The 27,975-nt window shown below is 43.0% G+C and overlaps 1 protein-coding gene and 1 long non-coding RNA gene across 4 annotated transcripts in view; one reads left to right on the top strand and one right to left on the bottom strand.

The window, feature by feature from the left end:
- On the top strand, positions 2,370 to 4,545 carry LOC102167548. 2 transcript variants are annotated; one of them, XR_299194.3, is made up of 3 exons: positions 2,370 to 2,514; positions 2,640 to 2,747; positions 3,347 to 4,545. It is a non-coding gene; the product is annotated as an uncharacterized LOC102167548 (long non-coding RNA). The 2 variants fall into 2 exon arrangements; XR_002336577.1 differs by having other exon boundaries at positions 2,370 to 2,542.
- The window catches only part of EPSTI1 (epithelial stromal interaction 1), a 99,229-nt gene continuing 87,892 nt past the window's right edge, over positions 16,639 to 27,975 (bottom strand). Inside the window, exons 9-11 of one of the 2 annotated variants that reach the window (XM_003482896.4) lie at positions 24,791 to 24,864; positions 21,019 to 21,118; positions 16,639 to 17,177 (exon numbers count right to left, since the gene is read on the bottom strand). In XM_003482896.4, the coding sequence (XP_003482944.1) occupies positions 17,169 to 17,177; positions 21,019 to 21,118; positions 24,791 to 24,864 (183 nt within the window). In that variant the 3' untranslated portion in view covers positions 16,639 to 17,168. The remainder of the gene's footprint in view (positions 17,178 to 21,018; positions 21,119 to 24,790; positions 24,865 to 27,975) is intronic. The other variant, XM_021065622.1, reaches the window with a different exon arrangement.

The raw sequence follows: 27,975 nt of genomic DNA, 5'->3' as shown, positions 1-27,975 counted from the left end.
AAGACACTGAATTGAGAAATGACTATTCTCAACAATGATTTAATCTGCTAAAAATTCAATTCATGGTACCAAAGTAAAGCACTGGGAATTTCATCCTGTTGAAGGTAAAACATCTGACATTACTGGAGGGAGATGTCATCATAAAGTCAAGTGAATCAGTACTACTGTAAATTCGGTGTTTAAAAAGTTTAAGCTAAGGTTATCCTTGCAAAATTCATAAATAAAATTATCCTTGCCTAATAATATAAATACAGTTTTGATGGAGCACAGTGCAATGGTAAAACCACGTTCTTTCTAAAGAAATTTATGGACTACAAATGTGCTTGAAATTAGTTGTGGTGCAACATAATTTGTACTTGCACTCAAGTTATTAAAATAGTAGCAGTAGCTCTAAGAATTTATAAATGTTGGAGTTCCCATCATGGCTCGGTGGTTAACAAACATGACTAGTATCCATGAGGATGCAGGTTCAATTCCTGGCCTTGCTCAATGGGTTAAGGATGCTGAATGGCTGCGAGCTGTGGTGTAGCTTGCAGACACAGCTCAGATCCCAAGTCATTGCGCTTGTGGCGTGGGCCAGCAGCTGCAGTTCTGATTCAACTCCTAGCCTGGGAACTTCAATATGCCATGGGTGTGGCCCTAAAAAGACAAAAGACCAAAAAAAAAAAAAAAAGAATTTATAAATATTACATATACACAGTTAGAATAACTGAACTACACATTTTTTTGTGAAAAATTCGATTTTGAAAACAAAGCAATATGTGTTTTTCTCTCTAGGTGTCCTAAAATGGTGCTAGACTCTTTATAAATGAGCCTTCTACATTTAGGCCATATTTTTCCATACTAGTTTTGGAAAAATTTTTATCAACATTTTCAATGCATAGATGATCAAAAAGCTTCGGTATTCCAGACTTTCAGAAAATCAAGATTATCGGTAACAAGGTATAAAAAACAGCAAGACACTAAAATTTGCCCCCAAAAAGCAAGAAAGGAGCTGAACAAATTAAATGGTGACAACTAGAATGATGTGCAAAATTTAACTTTGAAATTCTATAATTGCACTTTGGGAACTGTACCAGACTAGGGTAAAATTGAGAACTAAACTTTGCAAAATATAAACTCAGCAAAATAGAGAAATTTGACAAGCTCTTCCTTGTAAAAATAGTTTTTGAAGGGCTCCCATGGTGGCTCAGCAGAAATATATCTGACTAATATTCACAAAGATTCAGGGTTTGATCCCTGGCCTTGCTCAGTGTGTTAAGGATCTGGTGTTGCCGTGAGCTATGGTGTAGGTCACAGACTCAGCTTGGATCTGGCGTGGCTGTGGCTGTGGTGTAGGCCAGCGGCTACAGCTCTGATTAGACCCCTAGCCTGGGAACCTCCAATATGCCCTGGGTGTGGCCCTAAAAAGACAAAAAAATAAAAATAGTTTTGAAGAAAGGCACTCTGAATGGCGGCAAAAAGTACCCTTGTGGAGTTCCCGTCTTGGCTCAGAGGAAACGAATCTGACTAGCATCCATGAGGACGCAGGATCGATCCCTGGCTTCGCTCAGTGGGTTAAGGATCTGGCGTTTCTGTGGCTGTGCTGTAGGCCGGCAGCTACAGCTCCGATTCAACGCCTAGCCTGGGAGCTTTCATATGTCGTGGGTGCAGCCCTAAAGAGACAAAAAAAAAAAAAAAAAAAAAGTACCCTTGAAAATACATGAGAACTGAAAATACCATCCCCTTAGAATTTGTTTGGATCCTATTAAGTATGCCGGAGAGATGACTCTCCAACATAACATGATCTACAGAGAAGGTCAATTAGAGGTTCATTTCAAATGTAACAGCCATAAAATGCAACTTTAAAGAAAACGTCAGGTAATTTCCTTTAAAAATTTAACACAGCAAGCCCACATTGCAGGAGACACATTCTTCAGAAAACTACAGTAGCATGGTATTCGAGATAGAAGTGTTTTCAGAAACTAATTAAAAGGGGTGCATAATTATTCTGAAGTGTTTAATGTTTACTTTGTAATATAAAGTAGTTTTAAATGTTTACTTTGGTGTCGAACGATCCCGGGGGTGACGTCGTCCTCTCCCTGAGGCCGGGCCCCGGCTGCCCCAGACGAGGGACCCACACACACGGAGATGGGGGCGCTCTTCCCGATCGGCCCCGCTGGCCCCTCTGCTCCCGCGGGTGGTATGTTGAAGGCCGGCTGACACATCCGACCCCTTCGTCGGCCCCATCCTCGTCTCCTGCCTCCTGCCTCCTGCCTCACGCTGTGGGCAGGCGAGGTCCTGGGAGCAGCAAGCGCACTCTCGCCTCGCTGCCTCAGCGTGGGTCTCGCGAGACTCCCTCTCGGAGATTGGGGGGAAGGGGGCGGGGAGAAGGCGTCCTGTGCTTGAGCGCTTCCAGCCGGGCTCTGGGCGGTTCCCCTCCTGGAGTGCTTGGGGTCTTCCTTCAGCTGCAGGAGGCCAAGTTGTGGCTTCGTTTCCCTTTCCCAGCGAGCCCTTGGGATCCCCACTGTGGTGGTATGTGTCCCCGTGAGCACATCTCAAGGTGGGGTAAAGAGGGAAGGGCTGTCGTGGTCATCCTCACTGGGTTCCATGGGGAACTGACCTTGGCTCAGCTAACACGGTGAATTCCGCCTTTGCAGGAGTTGCTGGGGGGTCTGGGAGATATCGTGGGCAGAGCAAGCTAGCCATGCAAAGCGGGCCGTTGGGCTTTTCAGAAGAGACTCTTCATGAGGCCAAAGGATAAACTAGTACGTATAGGATGGATAAATGATACGGTCCTACTGTATAACACAGGGAGCAATAGTCACTGTCCTATGATAAACCGTAATGGGAAAGAACATTTCTTTTCTTTTCTTAACAGCCGCACCTGCTGCACATGGAAGTTGCGAGGCTAGGGGTTCAGTTGGAGCTGCCAGTCTATGCCACAGCCACCACAATGCGGATCCTTAACCCACTGAGCGAGGCCAGGGATGGAACCCACATCCTCATGGATACCGGTCAGATTTTTAACCCACTGAGCCACAACTGGAACTCCAGAAAAGAATATTTTTAAAGAGTGTATGTGTTTGTGTAACTGAATCAGTTTGCTCTATAGCAGAAATTAACACATGGTAGACAAACTATACTTCCATTAAATATTACTTTGATGTACACAGATATATGTTGTTATACATTTTAGGGGAAACTTTATTTTTGAAATAGTCCTTTTATGGGCCCACCAATATAGTAAAACTAATTTGTTAAATGAATATTTTCAAAAAATGTACAGTTTATTTTTTTGTGCCTTATTTCACTCTCAAAAGTGTCCTGGTTTGAATGATAATGTCTATGCTCATTCTAATTATAGGCTCATCTGGCTTACAAGAAAATGAATGTTCTCCAGTTTCCCTTTTTAGATCTTCTTCTAGGATCAAAGTTCCCAAGATTGGAAGGGCTCTCAAATAAAAGCTGATTAACTCTCTTCCCTAAAATTTTCAGTGTGCATGAGGATTTCTTAGGAAGCTTGTTATAATGCAGATTCCCAGCCCCTGCTCTCAAAGTTCAGGATGGGGCCCTGGAATCTATATTTCCCCCATGGATCACTCCTCCCTGCCCTTGACATACACACACTCTCCAAGAGATTCCTGGAGACCCAACCCACACTGTGAGAAATATACCCGGACAATTCTCAAATCAACTTCTAGAAGCTTTCCCTATTCCGAAGTTGAAATCTCCATCACTGAAGTCCCACCTACCAGTAATACCAGCCACAAAGAAGACAAATGGAGCTCTCTTCCCCATGATAGATCTTCAAATATGGGCGATACAAGTGTCATCCATTTCCAGAGTTTTCTCTTCTCCAACCCATTGACAAGTTACTTCAACTCTTCTTCAAAACATAATACACACACACATTCATTTAGGATTATTGAGAATAAAAATTTTTCTTACAAATAAAGTTTAGGGTGGTACTGTTCAGAAATTGTGTGAAAAGGCTAAATATTTTAGCTCATGGTAAACTCCATAGGAGTCAATGGTATTACTCAAGAAGAAGGAAAAAGAGCAGGAGGAAAAAGAAAGAGACAAGAACTAGAAAACAATAAAAATAAAAAATCCCTACTTCTGGCTGCTGGTATCTAATTAAATGGTGTGTGATTACTTAGATTCCTGCAATATACTCCTGTGTTTCCATAGTCTTTGATCTAATATTTCCCACTTCATGGAATGCCAGCTCCATTCCTCCCCTAAAGCAACCAGCTAATTTCAAAATTATCATCTTTCAAGATTCAGCTCAACCATCACATCCTCAAGCACCCCTAGAATTAATTCCTCTTTTCTTTGTGTACCCCCTGTTCCCATAGAGTCTTACATTTAAATGTCATCATCAGTTGACACATCTCTTAATGGCAATTGTACCTTCAAGTATGCCATTTAATTTTTTGGATACTATGTTTATGACCAGTTGTCTATCTCTCCTCTAATATAAGCTTCACAAGGGCGGGACTTATCTCTGGTACCTGGAAGAGCATCCAGCACATACGTGTTGAACATGCAATTAACAAAATGCTTATGTTTTCCCCTAATTGACTAGAAGTACCTAAGGGCAAGGTCCGTGTCAAATTTACCCTCCTAGACAAAACCACATAGGGTGCACTCAACAAGTGTTTGTGGAAAGAGAAAAGAAAAAAGGGAAAAAGGAATGGATGATTTGACAATTATAAAATGACCATATTATAAGTTCCCGTTATGATGCAGCAGAAACAAATCCACCTAGTATCCATGAGGATGCAGGTTCGATCCCTGGCCCCACTCAGTGGGTCAGGGATCCATTGTTGCCATGAGCTAAGGTGTAGGTTGCAGACGCAGCTCGGATCCTGTGTTGCTGAGGCTGTGGTGCTATAGCTCCGATTCGACCCCTAGCCTAAGAACTTCCATATGCCGCAGGTAGCACCCCAAAAAGCAAAATAAAATAAAATTTAAATTTAAAAAAACGACCATAATGAGCTTAGAATGGCATTAAAGAAAGGGATCAAAAACTAGACAAGCTGAGTCTAGCAAAAGAGTTCTTGAATATCTATAAAACATCTCTGCACATGCATGTAATTATGCATCAGATAAGGGTTGAACTAGATCTCTAGGGCCCTTTCCAAATCTAGATTCTATACTCTCCAAGTGGTAGAATTTACTTATCTCTGCAATTGGCCTGCTTTTCCTGCTTCTCTACCATCAGAGCTCTCCCTGCTTGGGCGAGTAAACTTATTTGCACATTTTTCTCAGAACTCTGCACTGTAATTCCTTCAGAGCCAAAAACTTGAGCTCATTTACAGCCACTGCACGCTCTCAAAAAATCTCTTCATCCATCTTGGGCTTCAATTTCTCTTAACAATATTCATTCTATTCTATTCAGCCTGAAGACGGCTCCCTCCTCGACGGGAAAGGCAGGAGTGAACTGGAGGACAGGAATTCTGTTTTCTCTGCTTCTCGTTCAACACCACTCCAAGGAGTTCCCGTTGTGGCTCAGCGGTAATGAACCCCCGACTAGGATCCCACGAGGACTTGGTTTTGATCCTTGGCCCTGCTCAGTGGGTTAAGGATCTGGCGTTGCTATGAGCTGCCGTGTGGGTCATAGTTGTGGCTCAGATCTGGCATTGCTGTGGCTATGGTGTAGGCTGGCAGCTGTAGCTCCAATTCCACCCCTAGCCTGGGAACCTCCATATGCTGACGGGTGCAGCCTAAAAAAAAAAACAAAAAGAAAGCAAACACACAAACAAAAACTACTCCATTGGCCTGAAAGAGCAAGCCTCTTTCTTCTTCAATTCTGCTCTGAAAGCCTATTATCCTTAACCTTCTTTTCTCCTAAGCTTAGGTTCACTTCTGGCCTTTGGTGCTGCTGATCTCTGATACGGGTCCTTACGCCTTTCACATAATCGTTGGCAACAGGCCTCTCCTTCCACTTTTGGGCACATGCCCTTTTTAAATCTGAGTTTCCCAGAGAGCCTGTGTATCCTCCAGATGTTTTCTCCTTTTGTCACTTGGTGAGAACATGGCGTGATTGCCGACGGAATAGTAACTGAAAGCTTACCAATCCCTCTGAGGCCCCTTTTCAGGAGCAGAATTATAACCACCTTTTCTTGAAATTCATTAAACTCTGCCTTCTCCATGTATTGAGGACCTGCCTTGACAGAGCAAGCCTTCTTTCTGCCTGCCCGGCAGAAATTCTAAAATGAGCAGCCACCTGCTCACCAGATTCCCATCTCCTCCATAACAGCACGGAGGTGAAACGCAGGAGGCAGGAGGACCAGCTAGCCCTTTCTGACAATGGTCTCTTCAAAACAGACTGAGGGACCACATAAAGTGGGTGGCAGGAAATTGAAAGAAAGGGGACAGTTGCTAGAGATACTGTGGAAGTAGAATTGATAAGCCTCGCCAATAAGGTTTGCATAGATGAAAGGGAAAAAAGACTATTGAGTTTCACAAGAGTCGACAACTAAAAAAAAAAAAAAGAAAAAAAAATTACCAACTCCATAATAACAATTTCAAAAAAAAAAAAAAAAGAGTCAGAGGTGTTCTGTAAAATTGTGAATGAGGTAGGGAGGAAGAAGGTGAACATTTTTTAAAATTTATTTATTTATTTATTTATTATTTATTTTTGCTTTTTAGGGCTGCACCTGCAACATATGGAGGTTCCCAGGCTAGGGTCGATTTGGAGCAGTAGGCGCCCTCTTACGCCAGAGCCACAGCAACAGCAGATCTGAGCTTCGTCTGCAACCTACACCACAGCTCACGGCAACACTGAATCCTTAACCCACTGAGCGAGGCCGGGGATTTGAACATGTGTCTTCATGGTTATTACTCAAGATTTGTTTCTGCTGAGCCACGATGGGATCTCTGAACCTTTTTAATATGCGAGAGCAAGACTTGAGAAAGCATCTTTCATAATAATTTAGCACTTGCCATTCTCTGACCTTGTTCCCTTATTTACCTTTCAAGAGCATGTAACTCGCCCAGGTTGCCCAAAATCTATCCTGTGATAGATTTATCACCGGAATTATCCTCTATCTGGTCATGGAGGTAAGAGAATTGTACAAGGTTTCAACATTAGTGGATGATAAAGCTAGGCTCACGTCTCCTGGCTTTCCAGTAGTTTTCCTTTCTCTTCCAAGATGCTGCAGCTCATGGCATTGCTAATGATCTGTAGGCATAAAAGGACCAGCATCATGGGACTTCTCTTGTGGCACAGCAGGTTAAGGATCAGACATTGTCACTGCAGTGGCTTGGGAACTTCCGCATGCCATGAGTGTGGCCAAAATAAAAAGAGGGAATGGACATCACCAAAATCCTTTTTGCAAATAGGCAAAGCCAGCACTAGTTTGTGCCAGCAGCTGCCACTGGCAGGGGCTGAACCAACTAGCTTAGTCTGATAGCTTTGTCCCAAGAATCTTTCCATCCTTGACTGCCATACCTGAGATTGGTCAGTTATCTACGAGAAATCCCAAAACATCAAAAGAAACTCTCTTTCAAAGTGTTTCTCGGAGTTCCCGTGGTGGCACAGCGGAAACAAATCCGACTAGAAACCATGAGTTTGCCAGTTCGATCCCTGGCCTTGCTCAATGGGTTAAGGATCCAGAGTTGCTGTGAGCTGTGGTGTAGGTCACAGACATGGCTCAGATCATGCGTGGATGTGGCTGTGGCTGTGGTGTAGACCAGCAGCTGTAGCTCTGATTGGACCCCTAGCCTGGGAACCTCCATATGCCGAGGGTGCGGCCCTAAAAAGCAAAAAAAAAAAAAAAAAAAAGAAAAGAAAGAGTGTTTCTCTTCTAATTCTGATTTTCCCCCTCCTTCCACACTGAGCAATAGCTATTTTCAGTTCCCTAACTCCTCTCTTTCTCTTTCTCCCTCTCCCCTTCCCCCCTCCCCCCCCATCTCCCACACACTTTTACCACAACTACTTCCTTGCTGTGTGGTTGACTTTTCCCTGCCCTCAACCCTCTACCAACCACCATCATACTTATTCCTCATCTATGAAAATCGTATTCCTCCATCAACTCTATTCATTTACCAAATATTCACTGAATCTCTATTATGTGCGAGGCACCATTCAAGCATCAGCAATACAGCATTGAGCAAGACAGTCTCTGAGCTCACTGAGTTTAAATCTATAGTCTTTAAATTGCTTTATTGACCATACCAGGGCTCCCCTTCCTCTGAGATACCACATATTTTGTCTCTGTGGTCACATCACCATCAACAGGTTCACCCAGGCTAGAAATATGTTCTTGGTGGGGGTGCAGGGTGGGGGGATAGTATTAGCTCCACATCCTCTTACTCCACCATCTCAAGCTCCCTTTAACTGAAGACCCAGGCTAAAAATATGAAACTCATCTCCGATTTGTCTCTCTCCATCTCCATTCAGTCACTCACAGAGTCTTGTTTTTCTGCATCCTAAGAATTCCACATGTGTTCGGTTCGACATCTCTACTCGGCGCCCTGGCTTAGGATGCTTCTCTTGGGTCCCTTGGATCGATGCAGTCACCTCTGACTGGTTGCTCTGCCTCTGGTCTCGCCTCCCTCAAATCTATCATCCATGAGAAGGTTCATGATTTATTTAACACAAAAATCTAATCAGGTCCATCCCCTGCTCATAACCCTTCAAAAGCCCAAGCTGCTTGAAATGGTACCCAAAGCCCTCGGTCATCCGTTTATGTCTTACATCTCTTGCCTCATTGTTTGCCTAGTTCCTATCTCGTGTTTTCTAAGTCACTTGTGGGTGTGTGTGTCCCTAACTGCGAGTTTTTTCATGGCTGGCTTGTACATCTTTGCAGCCTCCAGGCACAGCCTGGCATATAGTTGCCCCTTCATCAATTTTGAACAAGACTGGGTTTCTGCTGTTGTTTTGCATTTAAATGTAGGTCTTAAGTTTTCACAGGCCTGTGACTTGCTTCTTCAACCTTACAGAGCCTTTCTTTGGTCGTCATCAGGACTACTTTCAAATGGTCATGCTTCTGGGAATGTTGGAGAATGGCATTTCCCACTCCCTTTATTTCTTTATTTATTTATTTAGTCTTTTTGCCATTTTCTCGGGCTGCTTCCCGCGGCATATGGAGATTCCCAGGTTCGGGGTCTAATCAGAGCTGTAGCCGCTGGCCTACACCACAGCCACAGCAATGCGGGATCTAAGCCGTGTCTGCCACCTACACCACAGCTCACAGCAACGCCAGATCCTTAACCCACTGAGCAAGGCCAGGGATCGAACCCACAACCTCATGGTTCCTAGTCGGATTCGTTAACCACTGCGCCACGATGGGAACTCCTCCCACAGCCTCTAAATTTGGGGATCGCCATATGATTTGTTCAGGCCAATAAAATATGAACAATAATAGTGAAACTGAGAGTACTATTGGCCTGACCCTAGCCAGAACATGAACTGGGACTTGAACCCAAGTGCTGGGGCTTGAACCCGGCCTAAACCCAGATTGGGACTTAAACCCACAGTTTTAAGTTAGAATCCCTCACCCTGCATCTGGACTCACTGAGGTTCAGGTTTTTCATGTCTCCACGCAGAAGGAATTCAGCGAGAGATGAAGTGATGGGTAAGAAATAGATTTATTAGGATAGGATGCTTGTGAGAGGTGCAAGCGGGCAGGCAAGGAGCCTCTGCCCCAAGGATCCAGTGGGCTACGGTTTTATCCTCCAAGGGGAGTGGGAGTCGGGAGAGACACACCTCTTCTTTCACTAGCTCCTTCTTGGTATCTGGCCAGGTGTGTATTCAAATCAGCAGAAGTTCGGTCCTCAAACTCCTGTGCTTGGTCTGAACCTGAATGCAGCCCTCATCCCATCCCCCACCCAATGACCTGAGGCAATTCTCCCACCTCCGCAAGTCAAGCAAGCCTGCCTTGTTCTGATGGCTTTTTTGAGCAATTTATTAACTTGCAATGATCTCCCAACATCCCCTAGAGTTCCCTCTTTTTTTTTTTTAAATCTTTTGAGGGACACACCCACAGCATATGGAGGTTCCCAGGCTAGGGGTCTAATCAGAGCTGTTGCCACTGGCCTATGTCTGGCCTACGTCACAGCCACAGCAACACCAGATCCGAGCCAGGTCTGTGACCTACACCACAGCTCACGGCAACGCCGGATCCTTAACCCACTGATCGAGGCCAGGGATCAAACCTGCAACCTCATGGTTCCTAGTCAGATTCGTTTCCACTGCGCCACGACGGGAACTCCTAGATTTCCCTCTTAAGATCCTTTACTGAGACTTCTACAACTACCTGTGCCTACTCCATCCCTATCACTAGCATGCACCATCTCCTGGGAAGGCATTAAGTACCCAGTACAAGATCCTGCCCTGTCCCTTCTCTTCCCCTCACACTAGGGGAAGCACATGAGGAGATGGAGGCTTCATCAGCCAGGGTCCCGCCCTGTGCTGGAAGCATAGCGTAAGCAAGAAATGAATATTACCCATCCGCTGAGATGTGGGGATTTACTGTGGTCGTATAACCTTGTCCATCCCGACGACTCAGTTTCCTGAGGACAGGAACAGCACCCCTTTATCTTTGTGTCTCCACGGGGCCATATTCAAAACAGACTAGAAATATATATCGTACTTAAGTTTTGATTCCTGGAGTTCCGGTCCTGGCTCAGTGGTAACAAACCTGACTAGTATCCATGAAAATGTGGGTTCGGTCCCTGGCCTCCCTCAGTGGGTGGAGGATCCAGCCCTTGCCGTGAGCTGTGGTGTAGGTGGCAGATGTGGCTTGGATCCCACTTTGTTGTGGCTGTGATGTAGGAGAGCAGCTACAACTCCAATTCAACCCCTATCCTGGGAATTTCCACATACGGCAGGTGCAGCCCTAAAAAGAAAAAAAAAAATTGATTCCTGATTGTTCCAAGGTCACAGTGTCCCATTTCATATATTCCTCTCTCTCCTGTTCCTGCCATCTCATCACTAAAGCACGCTTTCTGCTCCATGTGGGCACAAGTCCAGTTTCTAAAAATATAAAAACTAAAATTTCTAACCTGTTGATCCAGGGTGGGTCATCATGTAACATTTTATAGAGACTAAGATGTCAACCCTTGGATGGCTGGGAACGGTTCCTGCAGCTCAGCTGTGGCAGTGCTCTTCGGGAAGAGAGAGAAGGCAGGCGAGAAAGGAGGCTTTGAGCACCAGCGGGCAGCCCTGAGGGGCCAAGCAAAGGGATTGTAATAATCGGCTTACGACGGGATGTGAGTGTCATGGCACAGGGCTCCCTGTATCCTCTGCCCCAGCAGATGGCACAATGACATGGTCATAAATGTCATAAAATTTTTCCTCCATTCGCCTTTATATGCCTTTAAAACCCCTTACAGGAGTTCCTGTGGTAGCGCAGTGGTTAACAAATCTGACTAGGAACCATGAGGTTGTGGGTTCGATCCCTGGCCTTGCTCAGTGTGTTAAGGATCTGGCGTTGCTGTGGCTGTGGCATAGGCTGGCGGCTACAGCTCTGATTAGACCCCTAGCCTGGGACCCTCCATATGCCATGGGAGTGGCCCTAGAAAAGGCAAAAAGGCAAAAATAAATAAATAAATAAGTAAATAAATAAATAAAACCCCTTACATTTGAGCATGATTCTGTGAAGGAAAAAAAAAAATCCTCTTTCTAGGATCCCTTTTAAACCACCACTGTTAAACAATGGATGATTCAAAAAGAAAAGGGTTCCAACACAGAGTCTCTACCCAAAAGAAATGCCTAACATGTACTTATTCTCTCTGTGATCCTTACGGTAACTTGAAAGGCATATTTTTTTCTTCCTCATGTCAATGTGTTATACATCCCACTTGATCTTATTTCATACACATTGGCACAGAGCTACTGACTATATGCATTTGTTCATAGAATTAAAAAAAAATCCACAGGAGTTCATGTCGTGGCTCAGTGGTTGACGAATCTGACCAGGAACCATGAGGTTGAGGGTTCGATCCCTGGCCTCACTCAGTGGGTTAAGGATCCGGCATTGCCATGAGCTGTGGTGTAGGTCACAGACACGGCTCAGATCCCGAGTTGCTGTGGCTGTGGTGTAGGCCGGTGGCTACAGCTCTGATTAGGCCCCTAGCCTGGAAACCTCCATTTGCCACGGGAGCGGCTCTAGAAAGGGCAAAAAGACAAAAAGACAAAAAAAAAAAAAAAAAATTCCGCAGCCTTCTTACTATTTTCTTTACCTATTAAAGGTTCTAACACCACGCCTGTTACCTCCTCCTGCATCCACATCTCCAAACATGCCCTTTCATAGGAAAAGGTCCAGCTAATCACAGCCCATCTGTTGAATACTCTGAAAGTTAAAATTAAGCCTGTAGGCACTGGCTCTAGGATTTATGTTTCCTTAGGTCAATTACAAAATTTCCAGCTAGAGCTATGAAAACTTTGAATTTTAAAAGTTGAAAACTCCGAAGTTTTCATTTTTGTAAATGCCGAGTGTTTCATTTTGGAGGGAGATAGTTCTCCCTGTACCATCCCTACAGTGTCATTTCCTAAAAATCCTTTCGGAAGTCTTGTCTAAATCTTCAAGCTAAAAATAAACTTAGAGAATTTTTCTGATGTTCAACAAAATCAATCTACAGTGGGAACCTAAATTTTTGCCCATAACTACACTCAGGAGAAGTCCTTCATTTTCCTTCTTTTTTTTTTTTTTTTTTTTTTTTTTTTTTTGGCTTTTTAGAGCTGCACCTGTGGATATGGAAGTTCCTAGGCTAGGGGTCGAATTGTAGCTGTAGCTGCCGGCCTATGCAACAGCAACTCAGAAACCAAGCTGTGTTGTGCCCTGACCTGCACCGATAGCTCATGGCAACACCAGATTTCCCACCCACTGATCGAGGCCAGAGAACAAATCCAAATCCTCACGGATACTAGTGGAATTTGTAACCACTGAGCCACAAGGGGAACAGCCTGTTCATTTTCTTATGGTGGGTCACTGGGTGATTCGTGGCCTTGCATATTTAAAAATCTATCGAAGGAGTTCCCATTGTGGCTCAGTGGATTATGAGCCCAACAGGGTATCCACGAGGATGCAACAAAAATCTAGCCAACATAGTACCAGGATGAAAACACAAAGGAAAAAGACTGATAGATCCCTACAGACAAATATTTAAACCCCAATAGTAAATTAAATAATACTAAATTAAGATATATAAAAATTAGAATATTTGCAACGAGATATCTCAACACAGAGAGATCTTTTACAAATCAACTATTCATACACAGTAGGTTGAAGACGTGGTCAAATCTGGTGTTGCTGTGGCTGTGGCTGTGGCTGTGGCTGGCAGCTACAGCTCCAGTTAGACCCCTAGCCTGGGAACCTCCATATGCCGTGGGTGTGGCCCTAAAAAGACAAAAGACCCAAAAAAAAAAAATCACTTACTGCAAAAAAACCCCCCAAAAACAAATCAACTACACACACACACACACACACACACACACACAAGAAAATAAAGAATGATCAGTAGACCTGTGGGGAAAAAAAGGATTAAGCTCTCCAAATGACATTTTTTACTCAGCATATAAGCAAAGAGTTTTTTTCTTTTTTTTTCTTTTCTTTTTCTTTCTTTCTTTTTTTTTTTTTTTTTAATCTTTTCAGGGCTGCACCCATGGGATATAAAGTTCCCAGACTAGGGGTTGAGTCATCGGTCTAGCTGCCGGCCTACACCACGGCCACAGCACCACCAGATCCAAGCTGTGTCTGGGATCTACACCACAGCTCACCGCAACGCCAGATCCTCAACCTACTGAGTGAAGCCAGAGATCAAACCTGCAACCTCATGGTTCCTAGTTGGATTTGTTTCCACTGTGCCACGACAGTGGAAATCTTTTTTTTTAATCAGTAATGGGAGGGTATAGAGCATACTGCTAGTGGCAACAATTATCGATGTCAACTTTTAGGAAAGTAATTTAACTACATATATCTACATGTATTAAAATCCCTATAAATGTGGGATTCTCTTAAGCCACCAGTTCTAATTTGTCTACATCCCAAGCATTAGACAAGCATCTAAAGGATTTTTATTGCAGGGATTTTGATAGATATACAGATAACAAAGATATGGAAGGATGCACACCAAAATATTAAGCAGTGATTAGCTACAAATAAAACCTAGAAAAAAAATCACTAGGTTTTTTTCCCCTTTTCATTACCCATCTGTATGTCTAAAGTTTCTGTAACAAATGCTTTTTAATTTTATAACAAGGTGTGTAATTTTTAGTCTCTTTTTCGGAAAGTGTACTTTAAAAGCATAGAAGGGCAACTGGAACTTTGGGATTCCTCTCCAGGTTTACACACAAATTCCAATCCAGAGCAGATTAAATGTGAAAAGCAAAATTGTAGGGTCCCTTACGCAGCAACTCTGCTTCTTTTCTCGTTACTTCCACGTACATAGAGAATCGTCTAAGGAAGATGTTTACAACCCCATACATGTTCTAGATAATTCTGGCCATAAGTCATAATTTTCCATACCTGCACAATGTTGTTGGTTTTTCTGTTGTGGATTTTTTTTTTTTTTTTTTTTTTTGGCCAAGGAAGTTCTCAGGCCAGGGATTGAACTCAATCTGCAGCAGTGACAACACCAGATCATTAACTGCTAAGCCACCAGCAGCTTTCTATTTTGTGGGGGAGGGCTGCACCCACGGCATCTGGAAGTTCCCAGGCTAGGGGTCAGATTGGAGCTACAGCAGCTGACTTACACCACAGCCACAGCAATGCGGAATCTAAGCCATGTCTGTGACCTACACCAAAGCTTGTGGCAACACTGGATCCTTAACCCACTGACCAAGGCCAGAGATGGAACCCAAATTGAATCCTAATGGTTGTTAGTCCAGGTTCATTACTGCTGAGCCACAATGGGAATTCCTATTTTTTTGTTTTGTTTTGTTTTAAATGAGACCAGATACCTGAACAATATCTTTGAGAATGCAGGCTATATCAGGCAGCAGAAGAGAAACTGACATATTTTTCCTGAAAGTCCCCAAAGTAAGAAGCCTCTATTTCCCCTACATGGCCTTCTGGTTACACATTGGAAAATAGCAAGCAAGGAATGCCAAGTCTAGATACAAAACCCAGAACATGTCTGTGGACGGTGAGGTAGCCAGGCTGGCAGGTGTAGGGCAGAAAGGGCTGCAGGCCCCAGCAGTAAAATGCCTGGGACCTTCGCACATTTACAATCCGTTTGGCGCTGCTTTCAACCCAGGCTGAGGGATTTCATCTTCCCCACGTGAGGCAATGACAACAATTTCAAACAGACCAAACATTTTATATTAGCGTCCACACCACAATGCAGGTTCAGCTGGCGAAAGAGAGAAAAACCGAGAGTTCTGCATTACACACGCCAGAGAACCTAGCTGAGCACCAGGTACTCTCAGCCACCACCATCCAATGCGGCTCTTTCTACACCACATCTTTGCCCCACTTCTGTGAACCACCCCCTGCCCCCCCCCAGCCCCCGCCAAGTCTCAGCCCACGAAAATGAAAATCCCCATGTTCCCCTGAATACACATTTGGAAAGTTACTTTCTTTTTCTTTCTTTCTTTTTTTTTTTTTTTTTTTTTTTTTTGCTCTTTAGGGCTGCACCCATGGCATATGGAGGTTCCCAGGCTAGGGGTTGAATCAGCTGTAGCCACCAGCTTACACCGCAGCCACAGCCACATCAGATCCGAGCTGTGTCTGTGACCTACACCACAGCTCATAGCAATACCAGATCCTTAACCCACTGAGGGAGGCCAGGGATCGAATCCACAACCTCATGGTTCATAGTTGGATTCATTTCCACTGCACCATGACGGGAACTCCTAGAAAGTTACTTACAACAGAGCAATTGGGAAGATCTCTTAATGCTGCAAAGTATTATTAGTTGTCTACCTGCAAAACTTATCTATTCTTCCAACTTTCATCCTAAGATTAAAGGCAATGCTGCAAACGCTTCTCTTATAATGTGAGGAGAAGGAGGGAGCCAGAGCATACAATGGGGAAAATCAATATTCTCATACTAGGATCTATAAACTGGTTCAAGGTCACAAAAGTCGAACAGGAAAGCCTACTGACTGAGTAATAGGAAATAGTTTACACAGAGCAAAGACAAGCTTCTAAAATATCTACAAACCACACGTGGTCTCTACAATGACATCCCGCTGATTTTTTCTTTTTTTTTTTTTGTCTTTTTGCTATTTCTTGGGCCGCTCCCGTGGCATTTAGAGATTCCCAGGCTAGGGGTCGAATCGGAGCTGTAGCCACTGGCCTACTCCAGAGCCACAGCAACGCGGGATCCGAGCCGCGTCTACGACCTACACCACAGCTCACAGCAACGCCGGATCGTTAACCCACTGAGCAAGGGCAGGGACCGAACCCGCAACTTCATGGTTCCTAGTCGGATTCGTTAACCACTGCACCACCACGGGAACTCCCACGCTGATTTTTTATGGCCTTTCAGAAAATGAACTGCCCCACTCTGAAAAACCAGAGGAAAGAGGAAGAGTCTTAGTAAGTCAATCAAGACCAAAGCCAAACCCGATAGTGATTACAGTACTGCATTTGATCTCTATGGATTGTAAGGGAGCAGATAAAAAAAAAAAAAAAAAAAAATAAGATCCCCGAAGAGAGAAACACTCAAGAGCTTTGCGATAAAAACCAACACATACCATTTACACAGAAAACGTTCACATTTTATTTATAAATTTGTTTAAGAGCATATAAAAGATTTCTTTCATTTCGCTTGCTCACCTTGGTGCCTTGCATGCAAATCTACTGAGGCCAAAGCTACTCCTGCACCCACCCCCCGCCCCCCACAACCTGATCTGAGAATCAGGTAAGAATTGGCTGTTCAGAGAGACAGGCATGCAGCGCCCACTGCTCCCAGGAACCTGAAAGCACCCGAAGTTTCCCCCCCTTTCCATCTTACTAATAGGGCTGTAATTAGCCTTCCAGTAAGAGGCGAAACCAATTAGAAAAATAACATAACATTTCACTGGCAGTAGAGATTAAATATGAGTTCTGCAATCAGTTCCTGCAAACACGCGTAACGAATGACAGGAAGAAACCAGCCACCCCCAGATGCTCAACAGTGAAGTCAAGGTAAAAACAGTGAGGCTGAACAAAGCTGCCTGAAGAAAAAAGCATCTCATGCAGTTTTTCAAGGTCACTTGACAAAGGCCAGATGGACGCAAATATTTCTCATCTATCCTGGAAGAAAAAGAAAACAAAAAAATTAGTACCAGCAACCAAATAACATTCAGAGCCTCTGTAAGTCCAAAATGACGTTCCTGCAAAGAACACCCTCAGGGCACCACTAATTTTTTTAATGATTTCAAGTCGCAGGGAAATGTGTACGTTTCAAGTTCCACTGCCTTTGATCCAGAAGACGGTCTGGTCTCTGTCAACAACGGAATGGCTTATTGAGTGACAGCTCATCAGCTGGGTTCTGAGAGAGAGGCTAACACGGGTCACAAGGAACAGTGTTCACAAACATTGTCACCCACCTCCATGGTTACGGCAAGTGTGGAACAGAGCAATTTAAATGGAAATGTGCAGGGTAGAGGTGTGCTGAATTCTACAGCAGGAAGGTGATGTCTAAGCGGAACCTGAGAAAAGGAGCGAGGCTAAATGAGCCCCTGCCTCCCCCAGCGCCTCCCCCCAATCCACGTGCCAAGGGTCATGTCATTTCCATCAAGCCTCCCAGACTGCCGAGCCAAGGTACCCGAGACTCAGGTTATTGCTGCTCTAACATCCTGGGAATCTACAACCTCCGACTGCCTATGGGTCATGGCAAGTGCTTAACTGCCCTGAAGACACAGGAGTCAGAGCTTCCATAGCCTCTCAAAGGGTCTCACTTACTAATAGCAGAGAAGCGATCATGTGAAGTAATTTTTTTGTCATGTTTTTAATCAAAGAATTGTTGATTTACAATGTTGTCTTAATTTCTGCTGGACAGCAAAGTGATTCAGTTATATGTATATAAATATATAAATATATATATATATACATGCACACACATACACATATATACAGTTATACAGTCTTTTTTTTTTTTTTTTTTTTTGGCTTTTTAGGGCTGTACCCATGGCACATGGAGGTTCTCAGGCTAGGGGTCAAATCAGAGCTGTAGCTGCCAGCCTACACTACAGCCACAGCAATGCACAATCTGAGCCATGTCTGAAACATATACCACAGCTCACAGCAATACCAGATCCTTAACCCACTGAGCAAGGCCAGGGATCAAACCCACGTCCTCATGGATACTAGCTGGGTTCGTTATCGCTGCACTATGATGGCAACTACCCCTAGTTCAATTTTATATAGTCTATTTTCTCCTGGAATTCAAAAAGTCTTCCTCTTTATAAGCTTTAATCTACCTGGAATTGATTTTTTTATGATTTTGCATGGGTACCCAGTTGTCCCAACTGCATTTGTTGAAGAGGCCATTTATGCCCAAGAGTGTGCCCTGCCCTCTGTCGTACAACAACATTCCAAATTCCAACATTGCTCTGCCTGTGCCAATTCTATACCGTATTTAATATTTGAGTGCCATATATACGTCTTTATCTTTAGGAGTAAATTGGCTATTCTTGGTTCTTTGCTCTGATTAGAATTGAAATAAATCAATAGATTGAGAGCTCATTCCTATCCATTGACAAGATATAGCTCCATTAATTTGTGTATTCCTTAAGGGCTTCCTATAAAATTGTGTGTGTGTGTGTATATATATGTATACACACACGCACACACATATATATTTAAAGGTAATGTACATCTTTGGTTTTACCCTTTTATTCAATTTTTTTGTTTACTCTCAAGGAACAGAGACAAAGAAAAAAGAAAGCCAATTACCACTTTGGACTTGGATATGCCTGTCTTTCTTTTTATCCATGCAGAACCTAATCAGATAGGCAGAGCTCACTTACATAAGACCTACCAGTAGTCAGCGGAGAGCCAGACTCCCAAATCCTCGTTTCCCTAATAGCAGCCCAGGAAGGATTCATTTACTCATCCCATCATCTTCCCTCCCATCCCAGGTATTTTTCTCTATACATGTACCTTTTAAGTTGGGGGAGTTTTTAAGTAGAGGAGAAAATATACAGGAGGTTTCCAAGTCCTGTCCGAAATCTGTGTTTCCATCACATTTCACAATTTAAAAATGCTATAAACTTGGATAATGTCTTAAATTCACAATACCCAATTTCCCACAGGACTCCTATATTCTTGTAAGTCAACAATTTTTCAATCGTCACTCAAGATGCCAAGATAGGAGTTCCCACTGTGGCACAGCAGAAGCAAATCCGACTAGGAACAATGAGGTTGAGGGTTCAATCCCTGGCCTCGCTCAGTGGGTTAAGGATCCAGCGTTGCCATGAGTTGTGGTGTAGGTCAAGACGTGGCTCAGATCTGGAGTTGCTGTGGCTCTGGCGTAGGCCAGTGGCAGCAGCTCCGATTCCACCCCTAGCCTAGGAACCTCCATATGCAGCGAGTGCAGCCCTAAAAAGACAAAAAGATCAAAAAAAAAAAAAAAAAAAAAAAAGCAAAGATACAAAGATATGTTGTGATTCCTTCCTCTCTCTTGTAAATTGTCCCTGTATTGAATGCCATAGCAATACACGTGAGCATATGTTACAATAAATAGACACAGCCAAAATGCATTTTCTGCAAATGTGCCTGTATTCAATTACCATATATATATATGTGTTTGTGAAATCTATCCATAAGTTTTAACTACCAGATATATTCCAAGGAAACATGCAGATAAGATTCCTTGTAGATTGTCTTCTCAAAAAATGACCTTTTGGGACATTCGTGTTGTGGCATAGTGGGTTAAGAACGTAATTAGTATCCATGAGGATATGGATTCAACCCTTGGCCTCACTCAGTGGGTTAAGGATGGATCTGTCACTGCCACAAGCTGTGGCATAGGTCGCAGAGGCAGCTTGGATCCTGCGTTGCCCCCTAGCCTGGGAACTGCCATATGCCACATGTGCAGCCCCAAAAAAGACCAAAAAAAAAAAAAAAAAAAAAAAAAAGAATACACCAATACAACGAGTCATATAAGTTTTTGGTTTCCTAGTGTGTATAAAAGTTATGCTTACACTGTACTGTAGTCTATTAAGTGCATAATAGCACAATGTCTAAAAAAATGTATTTACCATAATTAAAAATAATTATTGCTAAAAAAAAAAAAAAAAAGAAGAAGAAGCTCTTTTGTCCTTAGGGGTGATCTTCTCTAGAGTTTCCAGGACAACAAGCACTTGATTATGTTGTTGTATTTTACCAGTTTAAAGATTCCTATCGGTTCCATTTTTTTTTCAGTAGATACATAGACAGTTGGGTTTCCATGAACTTATAAAACCCACTGCAGTTGGCTTTGATTCTGTACACACTGCCCACCACACAACCCCGTACATTCCAAAGCTTTGGTTCTGTTTCAATAATATATTGTACACACAGAACACATAATACACGTATTACAGCACAGCGGCAAGGTTTTCTTCGCAGAAATCTGAAAGGACGTTTCATTTTCCAAAAGCGCCTTTTGCTGTAGGGTTTTTTTTTTTTTTTTAAATCATTTCATAGTGAAAAATTAAACACTGCTTCCTAGTTGAGGTGCTAGTTTCACTGAATATATTACGAGAGAAGGTTTATTATTTTTATAACCATATTTCACCGAAAATCTTCCTTAAAAAAAAAACGCTCATTTGTTTTTGTTGTAAGTCTGGGCAAAGGGTGATTAAAAAAAAAAAACAAAAGCCTTACAGTCTAAGCCATCACACAGCAACCAAAGGGCAGGTGTCATTTTTTATTGGGATTGGCATTGGCCGGTGCTGAAATAAGGACTTTCTCCATCTCTCAGAAGCTATTGTGGAATTTACAGTAATCACCCTGGCTGACTGCCTATCACACAGCTCAACACCACAGCAAAAAAAATAATGTCTGGGGACAAGGCCACAACATATTTTTAAAATTCTCATTGTTTTTCTTCTTCCACTTTGAAAGTTTTTTTTTTTTTTTTTTGAGGAAAAAAATAAATAAAACTCACCCAGCTGTTACCACTATTCATATTCCAATAGCCTCCAAAGTGCTGGAGGCCACCTGGTTGACTTTCGCCTTGGAGTCGGTCCAGGAAGGCATTATTTACCCTTTAAAACAATGAAAAATGTGTGTAAGTGGAAAGCTTGCTGCTGGGCTGAAAGATTTCTGAGAACCTAATGTGCTGAATGAACGGACAGTGGGGACCGCTAGCCCTGTTTAGCTCAGAAGAAATCTACAGAAACTTCTTTTCCCAAGAACCACATGACATGCTGTGAAAGGTCCTTTGTGGGAGCTGGTGCCATTCCAGGCTCAGGCTAAAGGGGGCATAAATTATTCTTTTTTTTTTTCTGAACCCTCGGCATATGGAAGTTCCCAGGCTGGCTCTCAAATCAGAGGTGCAGCTGCTGGCCTGCACCACAGCCACAGTGACACGGGATCCTAGCCACATCTGCAACCTACACCACAGCTCTGCAAGATCCCTAACCCACTGAGCAAGGCTAGGGATCGAACCCGTGTCCTCATGGCTACTAGTCGGGTTCATTACCACTGAGCCATGACGGGAACTCCCAGGGGCATAAATTCTTCAGTTTCACTTATCTACCTCTACCAGTTCTGCCAACTGCCATGGTCACCCACTCAACTGCAGCCCTAAGCACCATGCCAGGCATGAACCCCAGAGGCTGAGAAAAGATGGCTGCTTCAGCAAGAATGCAAATATGAAGAGAACCCCCAAATCACTCTATGGTGCTCTTATTACAGGACCGATGTCCCTCCCATTGACCTTGGACCCCACTGCCAGTCTGGCTAAAGTAAATCCCGAGTTCCTATTGTGACTCAGTGGTAATGAACCTGATTAGTATCCATGAGGATGCAAGTTCGATCCCTGGCCTTGCTCAGTGGGCTAAGGATCCGGTGTTGCCGTGAGCTGTGGTGTAGGTCACAGATGCAGCTTGGATCCCTGCATTGCCGTGGCTGTAGTGTTGGCCGGCAGCTGCAGCTCCAATTGGAACCCTAGCCTAGGAACTTCCATACGCCATGGGTGCAGCCCTAAAAAGAAAAAGAAAAAAAAAAAAAAAAAAAAAAAAGGAGGGGATATCTGATTGAATGCTTCACCGTCCCCCCATCTTAATGTGAATGGCTCTTATTCTTGGATGCCACCTCTTCGTTGAGGCATTATCACCTCCCATCTTTCCCTAACATCACCCTGTGATGTGGTCCTCATGGTACTTACACTGTCTGAAAGTACCTTGCTGTTCAATTGTTGGCTGCCCATTCTTCCCTCCAGATTGCAAATTCCAGGCAGTCAGAAACCTTCTCTGCCTTGTTTAGGCCTATGCCCAGTGCCTAGAACAAAGCCCGGACACAGTGTGCCCCGATACGTAAGAGGGGTACTTGGTCCCCTCAGCAGCTTGCTCCCGTGACTGCAGCTGCAGCATGAAACCACCCAGGGTGGTGTGTGCGTTTCATTGTCCACTGCTCTCAGTTCATTCAAACACTCAAAGACGGATGACATGTCATGTACACAGGTGATGGGATTCCATTTGGAGCAGATTAGTAAGAGGACAGCATAAGGAGCAGGTCAACTAGAGATTATGGATGATAAAGAGATGACTTTTTCAATTTCTATCAAGAATTCAAATTGAAGGGTGGGAAGTACCAGCTTATATTTTTGTTTACTAGTGTTAGAAATTATGTACATTCCACTGCAGTCAAGCTGGTGCTCTGGATTTTCTTTTTTCTTTTCTTTTTTGTCTTTTTAGGGCTGCACTCACAGCATATGGAAGTTTCCAGGCTAGGGGTCCAGTTGGAGCTGTAACTGCTGGCCTACACCACAGCCACAGCAACGCCAGATCCAAGCCACATCTGCAACCTACACCACAGCTCACGGCAATGACAGATCCTTAACCCACTGATCGAGGCCAAGGATGGAACTTGCATCCTCATGGATCCTAGTCAGATTCATTTCTGCTGAGCCACGACAGGAACGCCTGGATTTTCTTCTCAGCATTAACTGGGATAAAAACTATTGTTCATGGCTGGTTCAAGTGTCGATCCATCCACCCAGTTCATCCCAATTTCCAGCTTGCAGCCCAGATCCTTTCAAGTCTCTGATCCCCAGTGCCCTGTCTTTTCCCTCTGGAGTCTCAACTTTCTTCTCTTACTCAAAAAAGTTAGGCTGGATCAGGTTCAGATGCAATCAGGTTCAATCATTACAGGATTCATTGGAAAGCTTGTGATCCACTAGCTTCTATTATAAAACTCAGGGCTGCTGGGTTTTGCCATTTGAACTTTCAAACAGTGGAAAACACACCATCTTCTTGACTCCAGTGAAATTATGTCCCTGGAGAAAGCCCAGGTTCCCACTACAGAATTTGTGTGTTGCCCTCGGCAGGAACGGAGACAGCTCTTTCACTCAAGAAGAGACAACTAAAGGAGTATTTTCAACGACACGATGGAAAAGCTCACGGTAAACTTCAAAGGGCAGTACAAACATAAGCTTTTTTCCAAAACTGATGGAGAGCATAAAATATGGTTCAAGACTTGATCTGCTGTTTCAAAACTGATTACTGACTTTATTAGCCACAGAGATTTCCTCTTGGATTAAATTTGGATCTACATTTAACTAGAATCAATAGGAAGAACATAAGGTGTGGGAAATAAATGGTGCCACCAATATTTAGGTATTCAGCAATAAGGAGATCAAAGAATGAGGTCAAGGTTCCTCTAACAAAAAAGTAATCTTTTCTACCTCTAGTTAAACAGTGCATTTTTATTGGGTGCCCACTGACAATTAATTTCTTAGCAATGGGGCCTATTAATGTGACCTATCACTATCTTTAAAATGCTTAAAGCTTTATAATCCAATTAATCTTCAGCAATCCAGAGAAATAACTGGCTACTATTAACCAGTTTTATAGAAGTACAATATGAGGTTTGGTTTTGTTTTGCCACACCACACAGCTCAGAGCAATGCCAGATCCTTAACCCACTAAGCAAGGCCAGGGATCGAACCTGTATCCTCATGGATGCTAGTCAGATTCATTTTCTGCTGAGCCACGATGGGAACTCCAACATAAAACAACTTTAATGGTAGTTCTTGTCTAAGTTTTTACATTCAAGTATGAGTATCTTACCATCTATACTAGTGCAATTATTCTAAAGTAGTCTACAAATGGTAAAAGGATTAATCTGCTTTGTCCCGGGGGAGGAAAATTAAGTATAACCTAAATAAACACACAGCTTGAAAGCTGATTCCACTTTCTAGTGTCAATTTACGTCACCAATTCAGAAAAACTGGACAGTGTGTGTGTATATGTGTGTGTACCTGTGTGTGCATGTATGTGTGTTGGCAGTTGGCATCCTCACACACACCACACCAATGACATAAAGATGAAAAAGCTAATAGAGAGGAGTTCCCATCGTGGCACAGCGGAAACGAATCCAACAAGGAACCATGAGGTTGCAGGTTTGATCCCTGGCCTCGCTCAGTGGGCTGGGGATCCGGCGTTGCCAGGAGCTGTGGTGTAGGTTGCAGACTCGGCTCAGATCTGGCGTTGCTGTGGCTGTGGGGTAGGCTGCAGCTGTAGCTCCGATTTGACCCCTAGCCTGGGAACCTCCAAGTGCCATGGGTGCAGCCCTAAAAAGACAAACAAACAAACAAAGGTAATATAGATTCCAAAACTGTATTCTGTATTGCTATAGTGTTTTCCTAAAACACTGCAAAAATTTTATAGGTAATTATTTTAATCAAGGATGCTTATTTTATTAGCCATTTATACCTTCTGCGTTCAGCCTGGTGGGTTTTAATTCTTTCTTCCTCCTGTTGCTGTCGTTTAAATTCCAGTAATTCACTCTAGGAACAATAAAAGTTGTGAAATAATGGTTTTCAACGAACATGGCTGTACAAAAGACACCCAAATCAATTACATATTTAACCTTAGCTGGTGCGATATTTCATCTTTGAAACTTTTACTTAAGGAGTATTTCCATGGGAAATTATTTTCTTATATAACTGGGTAGCAAAAATAATTGTGCCTTAGTCAAATAATAACATCGTGAGTGTAAAACCGTGAGATTAGAAAGCCAATGTGCAAGTTCAAGATATTAGACAATGAGCACCGCATACACAGAGGAAAACACAAGGTGAGCCAAACTCACCTGTGCCTCACAAAGAAAAACAAATCCGTTTCCTTAAGGAATGTTATGCAATACCCTATTTCTTGGTCATTTCTCTAGCTTCTCTTTCCCAACAAATGTGTGGCTACTTACAAATAAAGATTGGACTCAATTCTGTAGTGCGATGCTATCAGGAGAATATTTTCCACCCTGGAGAATAATCACTCACCCATCATGGACTAGTTACTCTGATACTAGAAGAAGAAATAGGAGCAGAACTCTGGAATGCCTGGAGGGGATCCTTTGCTTCTAGTAGGAGATGGTGTTACGATAACGACACCTCTAGCTTCTGACATTCTGATTATCTTGAAAGAGATAACTTCAACCTCCACCCTTAGTTACTGTGCTTCCAGTATTAACCTGAAGAACTACAGGCCAGAGACTCGCTGATGCTCAACTGCCTATGCCTTGGGGCAGACCACATCATAACCTCATGGCAAAGACAGAAAAAGGCATAAAGAAGAGCTATCAGGCCCCGTGTCATAAGTTAGTGCCTGAATCAGAGCAGCATTCTGGGAGAGAAAATGCTGTCACATCTTGATAAGCACATACCAACATATTTATTTTTTAACCCCTAAACTTCCTGGATAAGAAGTATCAAATAGGAGTTCCTGTTGTGGCTCAGTGGTAAGGAACCTGACTAGTATCCATGAGGACACAGGTTCAATCTCTGGCCTCGCTCAGGGGGCTAAGGATCCGGCATTGCTATGAGCTATGGTATAAGTTGCAGACACAACTTGGATCCACGTTGCTGTGGCTGTGGTGTAGGCCGGCAGCTATAGCTCTGATTTCACCCCTAGCCTGGGAACCTCCATATGATGCAGGTGCGGCCCTAAAAAGACAACAACAACAAAAAAGTATACAGAAAATTCAAAGTTCAGACTGATATTTTCTTCTTTTAATTTTATTCGAAGTCCTTCGAACATTCTACATTCTCCAAAATAAAAAGATTGGTTTCTTATACTGTGGTCATTCAAATTGTCACTCATTAATCCCTAAAGCACACTGTTTAAGTCTAATTTCTATCTAGCACCAATAGCAAGGAGAAAATTAGAGAGTTTTCTAAATAAATGAATAACATTCATTCAACCGTTCTTCCTATTTATTAAACACTTAGATGCCAAGCTTTGTGCTAGAGACTCCTTTTCCCACCATGGCATACAATCTTTCCTTTTAATTTTTGTCATTTTAATATATGTGCATAGCAAGTCCACTAAGCCTAGTACTACTTATACTAGGCTTAGACTAAAATAAAAGAAGCTCCATTCCTCAGTCCTCATCAGAACAATCGCTTTCAATTCCTTTTTTTTTTTTTTTTTTTTTTGCTTTTTAGTGCCATACCTGCGGCATATGGAGGTTCCCAGGCTAGGGGCTGAATTGGAGCTGCAGCTGCTGGCCCACACCACAGTCACAGCAATGCCAGGACCTGAGCTGCATCTTCGACCTATACCACAGCTCATGGCAATGCCAGATCCTTAACCCACTGAGTCAGGCCAGGAATTGAACCCACATCCTCATGCATCCTAGTTGAGTTCGTTAACCGCTGAGCCATGAAGGGAACTCCTATCTTCTTCTTCAAAGCATGAATATTTTTCTATTTCTTCATTTTAACAAATAAGTGTATTCTTTTGGCTTCCTACCATGGAGAAGATGTACATCTCTAATATATTTCTACGACTACCTCCACCCCATCCCAACTCGAGCTTCCCTTCCTGGTACACCACCATCCTTATCCCTCAGCCTTACAACTTTTTTTTTTTTTTTTTTTTTTTTGACTTTCAGTGTGGTGGGGGAAGGACTCTAGGGGTCTTACAGCTTCTCGTTTAGATTTCCAAGCCATCCTCTTTTCAACCTTAACCTTCAGAGGTATCAGGTGCTTCTAACCTCAAGCCTGTGTGGGGACCATTTCAACCCTTGAGTCCAACCACTTCTTGCAAATTGAGTTCTGCCTTTTCCTGCTCTAGTGTACAGCTTCCAAAAGTGAGGGGAGTTTTTGTTTGGTTTTGTTGGGTGTTGTTTCTTTTGCGGCAGTCTCCTGGTCTGTTCTTCTGTTCCTACGTCCTGGCTTCTTATGCCTTTTCCAAAAGTCATTTCCTTTGTTGTCTTTTTAATGGGATTCAGGGAGATTGGGGCTAGAGATAAGCAAATGAGATGTTTAGAAAGTGCCGTGGATGAGATTCTGCTGTATAGCACTGGGAAGGAACTCTATCTAGTCGCTTATGATGGAACATGATAGAGGATAATGTGAGAAAAAGAATGTATATATATTATATATATGTGTTGACTGGGTCACTTTGCTGTACAGTAGAGAGTGACAGAACACTATAAACCAACCATAATGGAAAAAATAAAAATCATTAAAAAATTCAAAAAAAAAAAAAAAGTGTGCTGTTTAACCAGAAGACCTCAACATTTTCAAACAAGAACTATACCAGAATTCTGTTACCTGATCCTCACAACAATTCTTAAAGGTAGGCAGGTAAATAAAATGCTATTTGATGAATGAATGGAGAGGCATTATTATGCTTGTTTTATAGATGAGGAAACAGAGGATCAAAGACTCAGGGTAAGTATTTTGTCAAGCACCCCATGGCTCTTCAAGACCAAAACAAAGACTAGAGCTTAGATTTTTTGTTCCTCATCTTCTGCAAAGCTGCACCCAAACTACTCAGCTAAGATCAAGGGCCACTTGTCAGTAGTTAATCATACTCAAGTATAAACAGCCATATCTAGAACTCTCAGCCCATTTACACTCAAAAGTTCTAGCAGAACCCATCTAACCTAAGTT

The sequence above is a fragment of the Sus scrofa genome, chromosome 11, assembly GCF_000003025.6.
Source record: "Sus scrofa isolate TJ Tabasco breed Duroc chromosome 11, Sscrofa11.1, whole genome shotgun sequence".
Classification (NCBI taxonomy): domain Eukaryota; kingdom Metazoa; phylum Chordata; class Mammalia; order Artiodactyla; family Suidae; genus Sus; species Sus scrofa.
The sequence above is the reverse complement of the archived record's forward strand: the minus strand, read 5'-3'. Positions and strand labels throughout refer to the sequence as shown.